This window comes from Chrysemys picta, chromosome 5 (genome assembly GCF_011386835.1).
Source record: "Chrysemys picta bellii isolate R12L10 chromosome 5, ASM1138683v2, whole genome shotgun sequence".
Taxonomy (NCBI): Eukaryota; Metazoa; Chordata; order Testudines; family Emydidae; genus Chrysemys; species Chrysemys picta.
This window is the reverse complement of record NC_088795.1, coordinates 76,131,205-76,148,087: the sequence shown is the minus strand read 5'-3', so window position 1 is coordinate 76,148,087 and position 16,883 is coordinate 76,131,205. Positions and strand designations below refer to the sequence as shown.

The following is a 16,883-nucleotide window of genomic DNA, read 5'->3' as shown; positions in this document are numbered from 1 at the left end:
TTTTGACTAGAGTGTCAAGGAGTTCTGTGGAAGCTAGATACTGTGATAGTGGTCTCACTACAACCTTCTTGACTACCCAAAATAGGGAATGCACAGGTTGTGGCCTGAAGTTCTCACAACACCTTCATCAATTCAGTGAAACTCAACCAGAAAAGATCTTGCATTTATCCCTTCAAGATCCTGCTCTGCTACTACAGATGCAGATAAGCTGGCCTGAATCTGAATTTAGGACCTAACCTTCAGTCCCAACATTTGCAAAAACCCATTGGCTCAAAGGAAGTTTGTCCATGTTAGGGCTGATGGATTAGATCATATAGTTGTATTTGTTATTTTTATTCAGCTGTGTAAGCTGAGAGCTATGTTGTAAAGATATCCAAGTGATTGCTAGCTGTAGGAAAGAAGTAGAACACATGACTGAAAACAAGGAGAAAGAGTAATCTTTAAAAAAAAGAGGGAAGCCTCAGTTTTATAGTCATGGGAAACATACTCACTCACTACATTTATGCAGCACTAATCTTTCAGTGCGTATATAGCTTAGAAGATCAAGAAAGGGACACACTGAATCCAAAGTCCAATCTGAGCTACTGATTTGTTCTGTTGAAAAATACAAACAAAAAATGAAAATGGTAAATACCAAAGCAGAAAGAAGCCAAACAAATGACTATATTGAGATCAGGTTCTTCCATTCACAAGCCTACCTTTAATATATTGAATGCCAAGAGGAAGGGCTTTTTCTGGTTCTGTACTTAACAAATAGTATTTTATGATTTCAAATATGTCCCCATTTGCCTGAGCAGTCTCTGCTAGCTGCATACACTCTTCTACATCTGGTAGATTACACTGGAAAACAAAGGTTTTACACAAGAAATAAATAGTTTTGTTTGAACATGGTAAGGTTCAAGAAACTACGGAAGTTCCCATAAAGCATAACAAAAACAGATTTTCTCTGATATGAAGAAAAGATCATTCTCTTTATTTAAAGGTAATAAAGATTTTTTCACGGACATGTATCACTACGAGAGTACACTTTAATACCCTCTATAGGGGTGCATACTGGTAGAGTCAGTAGACTCATAGACTCATAGACTCTAAGGTCAGAAGGGACCATTATGATCATCTAGTCTGATCTCCCGCATGATGCGGGCCACAAAAGCTGACCCACCCACTCCCGGAAGAATTCTCTCCCTTGACTCAGCTGTTGAAGTCCCTAAATCATGATTTAAAGACTTCAAATGGCTGAGAATCCTCCAGCAAGCAACCCCTGCCCCATGCTGCAGAGGAAGGCGAAAAACCTCCAGGGCCTCTGCCAATCTACCCTGGACGAAAATTCCTTCCCGACCCCAAATATGGTGATCAGCTGAACCCCGAGCATGCGGGCAAGATTCTCTAGCCAGACCCTCTGGAAAAAGTTCTCCGTAGTAACTTTAATATCCCATCATTGACCATTGTTGCTAATTACCAGCGATGGCACGTTAGTGACCTATTGACTAAAATCACTTTATCCCATCAAACCATCCCCTCCATAAACTTATCAAGCTTAATCTTAAAGCCAGAGAGGTTTTTCGCCCCCACTGTTTCCCTCGGAAGGCTGTTCCAAAACTTCACCCCTCTGATGGTTAGAAACCTTCATCTAATTTCAAGCCTAAACTTCCTGACGGCCAGTTTATATCCATTCGTTCTCGTGTCCACATTAGTACTGAGCTGAAATAATTCCTCTCCTTCCCTGGTATTTATCCCTCTGATATATTTAAAGAGAGCAATCATATCCCCCCTCAGCCTTCTTTTGGTTAAGGTAAACAAACCGAGCTCCTCGAGTCTCCTTTCATACGCCAAATGTCTGGTGAATGTCAGCCTAGGCATCTAAGAACTTCGTGAGGTCTTTCTGTGACAAACCCATTGTTTAAGAAGTCACTAGATGAGCAGTTTGAGTCAAAAGTAAAGCAGTCAGAGGAAGAAGACTCTTCTAGATTACAGAGGAAGTCTGCCAGGCAAAGGAGCCAATGGGCACCAGATGCAGTACCACAGAGATCAGGGTAGTGGGGGAAGGAGGGATTCTTTAATATGACTTCAGAGAGAAGGGGACTATAAGCCCTATTTACAGGCGACTCTTATGACCATGAGCAATTGGAAACATTCTACCCTGGGGGGAATCCAAATTCTTACGGACAGAGGATCTGGCCTTAGTTTGCTACTGCACACATAATAAGAACAGTCACCACCAAGCTCTTACCATCAGCAGATTTCCAAGTGCTTTATAGAGGAGGTAAATCTCATTATTCTCATTTTATAAATGTGGAAACAGACACAGAGAAGTGAACGTGACTTACCCACAGTCACCCAGCAGGCCTGTAGCAGAGCTGGGAAGAGAACCTACGTCTCCTGAGTCCCAGTCCAGTCTGATGGTCACTACATCAAACTGCCTTTATAGCATACCAGAAACCAAATACACATTTCTTATTGTGCATAAACTGATAGTAAAAGTCTTATGCAGATTAAACACAGAACAAAAATGGATATGAGAGATAATACAAAATATTATTAATATACAAAATAATATTCATAAGTGTTATGAATTTATCTACATATTAAGAAACAAATCAATACATAACCTCATTTTACTATTCAAGTAAATGTTTGTTTTTATTAATAAAAGTCCCTTAAATGTACCTTTTCATGTAGGTCATTTATCTCTGCTGTGGATCCAGGATAGAAAGCACATAGCTTTACTAACTGCAGTTCATTATTGGGAGTCATCATGAGAAGATCTGCTGCCAAGTCCCTGTGCAAACAGAAAATGTACTCTCAACGACATGTAATGGTGGAGATGCAGTGTCAGAGGTAGGTCTGTTTTCTTTACACTCGCCTTTCCTCTTACACTGAAGAAATATGTGTTGTTGCTGGGGCAATGGAAAAGGGGGATCAGTCCAGTAATAACGGCTTATGAGGAGAGTATTGCCTCTTTTTGCCCTGTTCAACTCCAGGAAGTTGGTAAGGCACAAAGCTCCCAGAACTTCATGAAATCAACATTAGTCAGCACTAAAACTCACAGAAAAGTGTCTTGTAATTACAAGATGGGATTTCAAAACACGGAACAGGGATACATTTTCAGCCCACTGCAGATGGATTTGCCATTTATGAGAATCTTACTGCTGAAAATACATCCTTTATTATTTTTACTTCATCTCACATAAAAAGCTTATAGGGAATATTTATTTAAGAAATAATTAACACAGCAAGATTTTAAATAGTTATTTTATTCGGTGCCCAATACTTCCTTATCTTGGCTCCTGCTCTTTCCCCAGTGTTCTGTGCCTATTCCTTGCACCACTACAAGCACCAAATACGCACTACTCCAGGTTTGAACAACACTTCACTTGTTACCCAGGGAATGTAGCTGTTAGCCATAAAATTTAGCCTCTTCATCAGCACAGCTATCTCTGACTGATGTTCCGGAGTCTACAATCCCCACATTTGTTTTGCCAGTAATTGTAATTATTAATTAGGCCAGAACTGAATACACAGGAACTGAAGCAGGAGTGATATGGGGAAATGCACAATTTAGCTTCAAGCAAATACAGATTGAGGCCATTCTCCACCCACCCACCCACCCACACACACACAGAGAGAACATCAAGTATATGTCTGGACTGTTACCATCGCCAAAGAGCATAATGCTCCTGGAGGTGAAGCAAGGTTGCCCTTCATTCCCTGCACTCTAACTCATATTGGAGAAAAGGGCCATTTGGGTTCAAATGCTCCTCAAATGGGGTGCAATGTCTTCTTGTTGAATTTTGGCACTATATACTTTAATGGGAATAGAGAGGCTGGCATGTCCTAGTCATTATTCTGCCATTTTCTTATCGCTCCCTTCCAGTGAGGGGTGCTTTTTCTTTTTCCAGCTCTACTTGATTTAGAATAGTTCTAATACCTTTAAGATAGGACCCTAAATGTGCATTCAGTTAAAAACAGAGAGTCAGAGTGATACAAATCCCCATATTTTTATTCTTCTAGTTTGTTTACTCTTCACTCGCAGAGTTTATGTGGTCATTTGAAAATGTTAGTGAATTGCTGCTTTGCAAACAACTTCTGCCCATCTACCATTCTTCAAAACATTTATATACATATTTTATCAACACTAGAAAAAAAACAAAGAACATAGTTTAAGGTTATTTTTAGTCTATGCTAAAATCATAGAGCTTCAATGGATTTTTTTAGAATCTCTCTCTTTAGAAACAACAAAGTACCTGTATCCAAGAGATGGAAAGCTAAAAGGAAGATATTGAAACAGTAATGAGCAAAAAAAAAATTTTTTTTTGTTTACTAAATAGGGGACAAATTAATGAATAAGCATCACTACCACTCCAACAAGAATATAAATTTGGCTTGGGAAACAGCAGCAGCAAATTATACCAACAGCTTGATTCTAACCCCCATTGCAAAACTAAATCAACAAGCTATTTGGAATATCAGCTTGTGTCATTCAACATATAATAGCTAATTTTCCAAGATACACAGAAGCCATATCCAGAATACCACCTTTGTGGGATCCTGAAATGGCTTTCAAGATCTGTTCCTAAAAACTGTTTCCATAACATGGCTTTGCTGGCATGTACTGGCCTAAGTAGTTAGGGAAAAACTGTTTTAAAAAAAAATTGGTAGAAGTTAGTTGAGACCATACATTGAAAATAACTGTTTAAAACAAAGGTCTCTGTCATCCAAAACTGTGTTACCTGAAATGTTTTTCAAGAACCAATCTAGCAAAAATAGTGCAGCTGAGGCCAGTGAAGTAGGAGTTAAGCTTTCAATAAATAAATATTATTACGATTCATCTAAGGGAAAGAAGTGTCATTTTAGGAGTGGTAGGAGGTGATAGGCAGAAACCAAAACTAAGATGACATTATCAAACATTCAAAATAATTTCCCCAATATATTTTGTGTTTGTTTTTGAGAGAATACCACTGGACGAATGTATAGTAAAATGTTCCATCAATAACCTATTTCATTATCAGTTAATCAGGGATGGTCCGGTATTCTGAGAAATGCACTATAGCAAAATAAGAGTGTTTCAGAATAGTGGGTATTTCTAAATTTAGATTAAGTTATGGAAAAGTAAAGATTTCTAATGGTAAAGGGAGTTCCATATATGTTAGAAAAGCCAGGATTTCTGCTTCTCTCTATAATGAGATATAGGTATAGCATAGGTACACCTCTACCCCGATATAACACGACCCGATATAACATGAATTCGGATATAACGCGGTAAAGCAGTGCTCCGGGGAGAGGGGAGGGGGCGGGGCTACGTGCTCCGGCGGATCAAAGCAAGTTCAATATAACGCGGTTTCACCTATAACGCAGTAAGATTTTTTGTCTCCCGAGGACAGCGTTATATCGAGGTAGAGGTGTATTTACTATTGCTATTTTGAAGTATCTGAAAGGGGTGGTGAACTGTGTTGCAGCAGTCTCTGGCTAAAAATTGGTGCAACAACTGTAAGTCTGAACACTGAGTTTACAAAGACTATACAATGTACACACAACTGTTGTCCCAGGAATATTACAAGCATTGGTTGTATTAACTGGGATGAGGTCTTTAGCTCAATGCAATGGTTTCTTCTAAGGGCCTGTCTATATGAACAATTAGATGTGGCAACATGGGGTGTGAATCTACCCTGCTACCCTTCTGTGGTTTAACTGTTCCTGTGCACCCTGCTGACATGCATTAACAGTTTGTTAGAGTGCTTTCAGCTAGTCCCATTTCAAAGTAGACTAGATCAAGTGCGCTAATGAACTGCTAATATGAATCATCAGGGTACATACAAAAAGAACGAGGAGTACTCGTGGCACCTTAGAGACTAACAAATTTATTTGAGCATAAGCTTTTGTGGGCTAAAACCCATTTCATCGGATGCATGCAGTGGAAAATACAGTAGGAAGATATATATACACAGAGAACATGAAAAAATGGGTGTTGTCATACCAACTGTCATTATACAAAGTAAAAACTGTTTCCCCATGCTAATTTCTTTTCCCCTACTGTTACTCACACCTTCTTGTCAACTGTTGGAAATGGACCATCCTGATTATCACGACAAAAGTTTTTTTTTCTCCTGCTGATAGCTCACCTTAATTAATTACTCTCATTACAGTTGATATGGCAACACCCATTTTTTCATGTTCTCTGTGTATATATATCTTCTTACTGTATTTTCCACTGCATGCATCTGATGAAGTGGGTTTTAGCCCACGAAAGCTTATGCTCAAATAAATTTGTTAGTCTCTAAGGTGCCACGAGTACTCCTCATTCTTTTTGCTGATACAGACTAACACGGCTACCACTCTGAAACCTGTCATCAGGGTATATACAGTTAGGCCTTGGCTACACTTACCCGGTAGTTCGGCGGCGAGCGATCGAACTTCTGGGTTCGACTTATCGCATCTAGTCTGGACGCGATAAGTCGAACCCGGAAGTGCTCGCCGTCGACTGCGGTACTCCAGCTCGGCAAGAGGAGTACCGCGGAGTCGACGGGGGAGCCTGCCTGCCGAGTGTGGACCAAGGTAAGTTCGAACTAAGGTACTTCGAACTTCAGCTACGTTATTCACGTAGCTGAAGTTGCGTACCTTAGTTCGAATTAGGGGGGTAGTGTAGACCTGGCCTTAGACCTCAGCAGGTGAGTGCAGAATAGATTCACAGCGTCAGCTTTGTGGCAGTCTAATTGTTTGTGTAGGCAACCCCTAAATGTGCATGGGAAAGTTACAAGTGTTACAATTGTACCATTTCATCTGTCTTCCTAATTCTGTCTGCAGTGTTTCTTGTTCACAATTTACACAAAAGCAACTGTGCCCACAATGATGGTGTGTCCTACAGAATAAGAATCACCAGGAATCTTAGAATGCAGCAATTCAACTACTATTGTAAGATGTGTTGCATGTGAACATGCCAGAACTGTTTTGTCAAAATTTTTGCTGGCTGACATGCCAAACCATTGTAAAGACAAGAGCCATAAACCAATCATTTTATGCAATCAATGTTCCTGCAACAGTTTCCTTGATTAAACTAGACCTACTCTTCTGTGGAAAGGAGCTCAACTAAGCTACTCTTGATGTATCTCTAACTGAGTGATCAAATACCAACTTTGATAGCAAAACTAAAACTTAGATCCTTTTAAAAACAGATTGACTGTCCCACATTAATTCCTATTTCTCTAAACAGAATATAAATCCTAAAATCATGCTGTTCCTGCACATGGCATCATCTTTTTCTCCCATTATATGTTGTGCTCTCTATCACAGAACGATAAGCCAAAAATTATACCCTGCCACAGTAAAACCAATGCATGGAGGACAATGTAATACAGGACCTTGTGAAATTTCTGCTGGATGACACAAAGGCATGGCCTACTTCTCCTGGGGGAAGTCAAACAGCAATTCCGTGGTATCTTAATAACTTCTCATCTCTCCTAGCTATATTTCCAGTGCCATACTAAATTACCCCCTCCCTCCTGGTGTTTATGCCTTACAATCCTTTTAAATACCACATCACATATTTTTATCTAAGCTGCTGTTCACTCTTCACTTATGGATTGCTTTTGGCCTTACTTATTCCAAGTGACTTTTGTTAAGTTTCTTCCGCCGAGTGACTATTTTCACTCACTTTTATTAAATTAGTTTTAATTTCTTGATTTGGGGCAAGTGAAGGAGCTTTACGTGTTCAAATAGAAGTTAAGAGTTTAGTAATCATTGTGGAAACACTGCATCTGCTTACTTATTTACAATATGTATGCATGCGTGCGTGTGTGTGTGTGTGTGTGTGTGTGTGTGTGTGTGTTTTCTGAGATTAATGAGGAATTAAGGAACATTTGGGTTCTTTATATATTACTGGTCTGATACTGCTATTCTTGTTTAAGCAAAACTCCTTCTGCCTTTAATAGGTTTGCCTGAATAAAAACGTCAGTATAAGGGCCTATATCTCATTTCGCATACTATTTCTCTGCATTAAATGTTCCAGATCTCACCATCTCTAGCTGGTGTATATTAAATGATATCTCAATTTCTATCTCATTTCTGCCTGCATCTGTCTTATAGAGCTACAGAGGATTCCAAATGATAGCTTTATTCATATCATCCTATGGACTTCTGTTATAACAACTTTGTGTTTTGTTAGAAAAAAAATCTTCTTTGGAGTAAGAAATTCTTACCATGTTGTTACTGTCATACATTTTCTTGCTAGTAACTCTAGAGCATAATGTGTTGCTTGCGCTGCACTTTCTCCTAAGACAGTACCCACACTGACTGCCAACTCCAGTTCATTTCCACGAATCAGGTTTGCCATGGCAAGCTTGCTCAATAAGAAAATCATATCAGTAAGTGACACAAGCACTTTTTAGGATTCACTGTGACTAGCATGTTACATTCAGTTGTGAGATTGCACTTTCTACAGAGTGACAAAACATGCATTAATTAAATAAACTAAAACTTAAAAGTTCTGCCTCTGAGAGGACTCGAGAATTGTCTACCACATATCTCTGATCTTTTTATGAACAGAACTGCTTTCCTTTGGCCCAAACTCTAACATCATCCTTTGTCCTGCCAAATCGTCTAGAAAACAAATATAAATTAACATTGTTTCAATAGAATCTACTATTGTCAGTTCCCAGCACGGACTGCAGGGGTGGGAGAAGCCATGCTGCCCCCTGCTCCTGAGCCCAGGAGACTTTAGAATAGAGGTACGAGCTTCCCCATCCTCATCCCACCCTCTCCTTGGGGCAAAGAGCAGCTGAGGTGCCAACAAGGACTGCAATGACAGGAGAGGCCACAAGACCTTTAAACACTTCTAGTTACGCTGTAACATAGGCACCGCCTAATTGTCTGCTTTCTCTCCTCATCGCCCACTATCTTGGAATATATTTCTGTGTGGAGGCCAGAGTGGAAAAAGGACACAATGGTACAGCAATGGTGGAGCACCAGGACAGAGCGAGAGAGAGAGATGATGATGATGGTTCGAAGTAAGGTAAATTAAAAAATAAACTAACCAAAAGAAATGTATTTTTAACGTTTTGTGTATATGTTGTCTATTACTGTTTGCCTGTCTTGCCTATTTAGAGTGCAAGCCTTGTATTTTCCTGTATGTTTTCACACCATGTAGCACAATAAGATCCCTATTCTTACTGGGGCAACACAGCAATACAAATAGTAAACACTAATATTTCTATTTCCCTATATTTAGAACTTATATTTATTCATATAATATTACATAAAATAATTTTTCTTTGCCTAAAAGTGATATCCTGGCCACACTGAAGTCAATGGCAGTTTTGTCATTGACTTTCATGGGGCCAGGATTTCACTGTATCAATGAGAATGAATAAAAAGTCATACTAAATGCAAATAATATATTTTTAAAATTACATAAATGTAGTCTGTTTTAGAAAATATGCTACAGCTTTCAATATAAAAAATAACCTACTATTGGTCTTTTCCTCTGTACAGAATAAAGAAAAAATATTACCTCAATATTCTCAACAGCTAGATGGCAACACGCTGCAAGCACTGCACGGCCATCCTGGAAATACCACTCTGCCAGTTCTTTACTGACTCTGTGGAGGAGTCTGTAACAACAAAACAGGAATTCTGCAAGAACACTTCTAAAGTTAATAACGAAAGCACCTGCAATCTTTATAAGTAAGGGAACCGAATGCGGTTGAGCACACTAACAACTCAACCAGAGAAGTTACTGACCCACTTTATTAAGATTATTCATCTTATTAACAGCACTAGACTTCAGCAACACAATCAGACCAAGCTATTTTTTGGATCCTGGATTTTGACTGCATCAAAGTGGAGGACTAGAAACACAAATGTATATTTCCATGTTATTGTAAGCCCCTTGGGGCTGAGACCATCTTTTTGTTCTGTGCTTGTACAGAACCTAGCCTGGTTCTGGTCCATGACTAGTGCTCCTAAAGTTATACAAATACTAGGGCTGTCAATTAATTGCAGTTAACTCACGCGATTAACTCAAAAAAATTAATCGCAGCTTTAATCACACCATTAAACAATAGAATATCTATTGAAAGTAGAAGTAGGACTGAGTGGACTTGTAGGCTCTAAAGTTTTACATTATTTTGGTTTTGAGTGCAGTTATGTAACAAAAATATCTACATTTGTAAGTTGCACTTTCACCATTAAGAGATTGCACTACAGTACTTGTATGAGGTGAATTGAAAAATACTATTTCTTTTGTTTATCAATTTTACAGTGCAAATACTTGTAACCAAAAATAAATATAAAGTGAGCACTGTGCACTTTGTATTCTGTGTTGTAATTGAAATCAATATATTTGAAAATGTGGAAAACATACAAAAATATTTAAATAAATGGTATTCTGTTATTGTTTAACAGTGTGATGAATCATGATTAATATTTTTAATAATGTGATGAATCACAATTAATTTTTTTAATTGCTTGAGAACCCTAACAAATACTAAGTACTACTACTACTACTAATAAGCACTTGCGCATTTACAGGATGCTGATTTTACTATGTGCACATCAATACATAGCTGCACATTTGTCCTCAGAATTGGAGCAACAGCACTACATTTTTAAAAGGTCACTGTGTACCTGCCAAATTTACCTGAACATCCATCTGCTTGCTCAAAAACCTGACTATGAAAATCAGATAACCACACAAGCAAACAGATACTTGTGCTTGCACTTGCACATGCCCAGCTGTGCACGCATTACATGATTTATGTTTTTCAATGTAGGTGCAAACATGGGTACATTCATGGGTTTTATTGTGAGCATGTTCGATGGGGAGTCCACCCCACACTCTCCCTGTAGGGGTTAATGGAGGCGAGATAGACCAATAAACCTATTAGATGGCAGACTGGGAGAATGAAGGCTGAAAGGAAAGCCCTAATTAGGGGAAGCTCACCTGTGCAAGAACAGGTAGGGCTTCTATAAAGCCAGGGAGCTGATAGCAGAGAGGAAGTGGTCTGTAGTCACTCCCTGGGTGAATAGAGGTTGTTTGGGACTATTGAGGGTAGTGCACAGTTAACTCCTTGGGAGCAGGGAGTTTAGTCGAGCACACTCACACATGAGAAAGAGTAGCAGCAGGGCATGCAGCGAGCAGCAGAAGGGGGCCTTGAACCTGGAAAGAGCTGATTCTCCAGAGTGGCTAGGAGCAGACACCACCTGCAGTGAGTGGACCCTGCGACAGCATGTCAGCTGTCACTATTTGAAAATTTGGCCATTAGTGTCCACTATGTGGCATATTCCTCTTTGGTGAAATGCAGTGTTGCCTTCAGGAGCAGGGGAGGGGTTATGGGAAATATAGAAATAATTAACCTGATGATACTTACTAAAACATATTTTAGTAAAGTTTTAAATGTCATGAAAATTAAGAAAGTTCTGTTGGTATTAAATAACTCTAAAACGTAGTCATAACAAGCATTTCAAGCCTAATTTATCTGGAAAAATCCATTTGGAGCCAGGAGTGGACATTCACTGATGGGATCGTTAATGCAGTAGCAGTTAGTTAATGCAGAGTCTGCTAATAATTAAGTATAGGGGAATACAAATGTCTGTTTCCTAGACTCTACACTACTGATGTCAAATCCAAATACCAAGACTTCCAGTGTAGTTATTGTCCTTGAGTGCTTTATACTCTGAACTAAAAAATTTACCGAAAAACTTAAAAAGAAGTGACTTCTCTGTAGACTCACTCATTGTAATCTTCCAAATTTCCATCAGTATTTGAAGATCCATTTGATGCTGAAAGCTGTAAGATTTGCATATTTCCCTCACAAGCTGCCTAGAAACCAACAAATTAATCCATCAACCATAAAATACTTTTTCAACCAGACAATTTGACACAGAATCCCTTTTGAAACCTGAGGGCAGTAAAGGAAATATTCTAACTAATAAATTAGTTTAGAGCAACTCTGTTCCCAGGACCTTCTTAGCCATGCAGGAGAGTAAGAGGAAGCAAGACACTCCCGCATCCCTACTGCAGTTGCAGGAGGTCTTCCCAGATTTCAGGCCCAAATAAATATGATGGATGCTCCCTTTTCTAGAAGCAAATGGACAGGGAAAGAATGAAGAATAAGCAGAGCCATGGCTCTGCTCCTCAATATGCCTGCCAGCAGAGGTGGATGCCTGTGAAAATTCAGGGTTGCAGAAAATTACTTCCCACCTGGAGTAAGACAGGAGCAGCCCAGGACTCCGTGACAATTCCTTCCTGGACTCCACCTGGGGCAATGCAGCTATATGCCACTACACAGTCAGGGTTGAGTCAAAATGCTCAATATAGCCTTTAGTGATTTTATTGCTTACAATTGTTATTTGATTAAGCCCTCGAAACAAGAAAGGCCAACAATGCTATGAACTACAGCAAAAGCATCATGGTGATGTTTCCCAGAGCCAAACAACTAAAAAGATCAATCCTAGCTGTATTGCTTTAAGGTTCAAGGAAAATAATTAGGCCGTGCATGAGTATACATCTAAGCTTTTTCCTCAACAGAATAGAATAAGTATTGCACAAAAGCAATGTGAACATGGGACTTTAAAAAAACAAAACAAAACATGCATCAAAAATTCACAATGATTTAAGCTAAGACCACAAAAGCATTCTAGGGTAGTCAGACCCAAGATAAAGCCTTAGGGCAACCTTACTTACTTATTTATGCATGTAAGCTCTTTAAAATCAATGGAAACCACTTGCAATGAATAAAGCAAGAGAGAGTTGACATTCAGAGAAAAAAAATAGACAAAACATTCTGTCTTCTAAACATCATTTTACAGACACGATCCTACATCCCTTCTGCACCATGAGCTCAAATACAAATTTGGGGTGGCACAAAGAAGGCAAAAATGGGCAACAAATATTTTCAAAGTTGGCCTATTAGTCACACTGAACACATTAACAAAGTCAGATATTTAAAACTGTATATTTTCTGCAATATTCTGAACTTTAGAAGCACATTTTTAGCACTTTGCTGCATAGTTTCATTGATCACATTTACTATCCTGCCTTTTTTTTTGTATTTACATTAATCAAACTATTTGTTGTGAAGATCCTCTGAAAGATAGGACAGCAATTAGAACAGTGCAGAATTATCCTAACAGGGGCCCAATCCTATACCCATTCAAATCAATGGCAGTTTTGTCAATGACTTCCATGTATAAAATCTCCAAATATGAGACCCCTTTAATGGTTTCCAAGTAAGAGTTGGCCAGCTGAATACATGAGTGACATGTGGGATTGGGATTTTTGGCCATTTAACAGAAGTGCATGTGTCTGACCTATTAAATATATGCTTAATCTCAGATTTAATGCTGAAAGGTCAGCAATGAATAACTAAATTTACCCCCCTTTCCAAAAGTATTTACTCAATAGCTCAGGGGTTCTCAAACTTTTTTTGCTGGACCCTCCTTTGAAAATACTTCAGGCTGGGATAACCCCCCCCTCCCCCCGCCGCCAAAGTGATAGCAAATTACTGTACATACTCATACGAGCATACTCGTGATATTGCCATCCTTACTTCTGCGCTGCTGCTGGCGGTGGCGCTGTCTTCAGAGCTGGGTGGTTGGAGAGTGGTGACTGCTGTACCCCTCTTCTCTTCCAGCTTGCTCTCCTCCCAACAATATTTGTTTTATCTCATGACCCCTAAAATAGCTTGTGACCCCTTTTTGGGTTGGAACCCCCAGTTTGAGAAATGCTGCATTAGCTCATGATAAATAAGGTCTAATATCCATGTCAGCAATAATACCTGTGCAACAAGCAGAGCCTCTTTAAGTTGGCCTCTTGAAGTAAAAAAAGTGACTAGTTTCTCCACATCACCAGTAGCTATGCAGTATGGGATAACATCATCATTTTCCTCCTGAATTAACTGGTCAGCTCTCCTAAATGAAATTAAAAATGACCTGGCTGTTTAGTTTTATTTGGTGTTAGATATATTTTTAGCACCCCAGTGGTACATCTAGCAGTAGAAAGATCATTAAAACCCATCTGCCTTGCCAGACTCCAAGAGACATTGGGTGTATCTACACAGCCCAAGGCAGCGAGCCTCCCAGCCTGGTTGACAGCTTTGGGATCATTCCTAAAAATAGCTGTGTAGACAGCACTTTGAAGTTGTGGCTAGGGCTGGAGCTCAGGCTGTGAAGCACCTCGCCTCCCCCGCTCTAGGCTTCAGAAGAGGAGCTCCAACCTAAACTGCTATATCTACACAGCTATTTTTAGTATGGTAGCACAAATCCAAGTCTCTCAACCCAGGCTCAGAAGCTCGCTGCCCCAGGCTGTGTAGACATATCCTTACAAGCTATACAAGATTCTCCCATGAAGACACGACATTAAAAGATTTCAAGCCTCATCACAGATTCTCCCCCAACCCTTAAACTTACCAAATAATATAGTTTTAAAATGTTCCATGCTTTATATATATATATATGGAATCCCTATTGAAATCCTCGCTCATTCCATCACAAGTTTTAATGAACAATAAAAGCAACATCACTGGAATGTTGAAAAAGGTGCCAGATGCAGTTTACTTTACTAGTACTGATGAATTATATTTGTCTTGGTCCTTTATTTTATGCATATTATAAGTTACAATTGAGCAATGTGCTTTTAGCCTTACCTTTGCATTAGCTTCTTCCAGTATTTCATAGAAACACCTGGTGCAACTGAGAGTGCTTTGTCCCACTGAAACACAACATGTTGTACATGAAAATTTTACGTTTAGAAATAGTTTCAATCAATGACATGTCTTTTCCATTAAAAATAAAATTGTCATGATGTAAAAAAAGAACAAAAAATTCGGTGTTACTTTTTATTTGTAAATTGGATACATTTGTTCTGGAGTAACTAATACCCAGATAAAAAAAGTTATTGAGGTACACCTCTACCCCACTATAACACGGTCGTGGGCAGCCAAAAATCCCTACCACATTATAGCTGAAACCCCATTATATCGGGGTAGGGTGGCAGGGCTCCGGCGGTGATTTAAAGAGCTCCGGGCTCCAGCTGCTGTGGGGAGCCTCAGACCCTTTAAATCGCCACCAGAGTCCCGCTGCTATCGCGCTATACACAAACCCGTGTTATATCGGGTCGCGTTATAGCGGGGTAGAGGTGTACGTTCCTAAATAAACAGATAGGCACTTCTGCAAATCCCACCTAAGTGAGTTAGGGCTTTTATAAATCCAGTTAGGTACCTATGTGCTTTGTTAGAACCTTGTTAAAAATGTAATGTTTGAATTCATGTTTGCCATCTCTTGGGCCAGATTTACAGAGTCACTTTTTCAGAACATAAACACGCTTTAAATTTTGTGTCAGTCTTATGGACCATAAATAGAGTCACAATTTATGGGGTGTTGTGTACATTATTCCTCAATAAGATTGTTTTAGGAGTTATTTTAAAAAATCTATTATTGCACCCATCACCATAATGCTGAAACGCAAACATACTACTGTTTATATAATTTATTTATTTCTCCACAGTAAATGTTCTGTTATTTTATTTATTTATCCAATTTTCTCTTTATTGTTTGCAAAGCTTTCTTAGCAAGATCAGCATTGGAATATCTATCTATAGATAGATAGATAGATAGATACAAATATATATATAGATAGATATAGATATAGATAGATAGATACACACATATAGACACACACACACATACAGTTAGCTTTGTTTTAAGCAGATGCATTTCTTACTAGTTACTGAAACTAGGTGAGTGTTTCATTAAATGCAAAAATGACACAGTAGGTAAAGCATACCTGAAATGCTATCATGAATTGCCAACCTTACATACAGCAACAGCATTTTAACAGAAAACAAATAAGCAGGGTTTTGGTTTTAATCTTCACTAATAATTCCCCTCCCTTAAGAGATATAAAATATGCCATTTTAGTTGTCAATACATTTTTGTTTGTACTTCAGTTAAAAGTAATCTGTTCGGAGCAATCCATCTTGTTAACCCTTTGGGTGTTTCCTTAAGCCAAGTTTCACTGTACAGGTTAAAAACATCAAAATTGCAGGAAGATCACTCTTTGCTAGATTTATAACTCTGTTGTTTTCTCTCATGCAGAGGTAGTATTTATTAGACTTTCATACTGTACTTAGTTCTTCATTAGTTGGTTTAGTACTTTACCTCTCCAAGCTCCACCATAAGTTCACAGTATCTCTGAATTTGTCCTAATCTTAAATGTATTTCCGCTGCTTCTTTTAGCCTTTCCTCCTTGCTAGGTGCACCAATACCTCCTCCAAATTTGGACATTTTTACTGTTGTTAGTTCTTGGGCTTTGGACTGGTAAAGAAAAAAAACACTAGACTTATTTTTTTCTGATTAATACAATTATTGCTAAGACCAGTAAATATTAAAATCAAATATTTTAATGGTAATATTAAAAGTGCCATTTGAGAAGATAAATAACAGCTTTTTCACTAAAGACCTTAAACATTGAAGAGATTATGTTGAACTATTACACTGCTACACCCATTGAATTAGGGCTAATTAGTTGTATTCATATATTATTTATTTAAATTTATTTATAATTTTTATTTATTATTTTTTTCATTCCATTATCCTGATTCATATATTTTGGATTATATATATTTTCATTGCATTCCATTCTTAGACACTTATTGATATCTTATACATATACATATGCTACCTCATAAAAATCATAACCTTGTATTTTTTGAAAACTCATTAAACACACATTTTGTGAAGAGAGACACATACACACACATGGGGGTGGGGGGAGAGATGGTAACTAAGGCTCTTAGTTCTGATGGGAGTATGGAGTTGAATCTAAGTGAGGGTCGGATTATGGTAGGTGGGTTTGGTTTCTGCCCTTGAATCCTCATAACCTGCCATGTCCC

The 16,883-nt window shown here is 38.5% G+C and overlaps 1 protein-coding gene across 9 annotated transcripts in view; it reads right to left on the bottom strand.

Annotated features, from left to right (window-relative positions):
- Window positions 1-16,883, bottom strand: part of WDR17 (WD repeat domain 17) — a 107,144-nt gene that overhangs the window by 7,292 nt on the left and 82,969 nt on the right. For 5 of the 9 annotated variants that reach the window (XM_024101118.3, XM_005304183.4, XM_005304180.5 and 2 more), the window contains 10 exons: window positions 16,150-16,305; window positions 14,637-14,701; window positions 13,770-13,902; window positions 11,724-11,812; window positions 9,503-9,602; window positions 8,193-8,332; window positions 4,245-4,265; window positions 2,668-2,779; window positions 699-840; window positions 492-594 (listed from right to left, as the gene is read on the bottom strand). In XM_024101118.3, the coding sequence (XP_023956886.1) occupies window positions 492-594; window positions 699-840; window positions 2,668-2,779; window positions 4,245-4,265; window positions 8,193-8,332; window positions 9,503-9,602; window positions 11,724-11,812; window positions 13,770-13,902; window positions 14,637-14,701; window positions 16,150-16,305 (1,061 nt within the window). Of the gene's footprint in view, window positions 1-491; window positions 595-698; window positions 841-2,667; window positions 2,800-4,134; window positions 4,136-4,244; window positions 4,266-8,192; window positions 8,333-9,502; window positions 9,603-11,723; window positions 11,813-13,769; window positions 13,903-14,636; window positions 14,702-16,149; window positions 16,306-16,883 lie in introns of all 9 variants that reach the window. The other 4 variants (XM_065596681.1, XM_042842091.2, XM_065596682.1 and 1 more) reach the window with 3 other exon arrangements.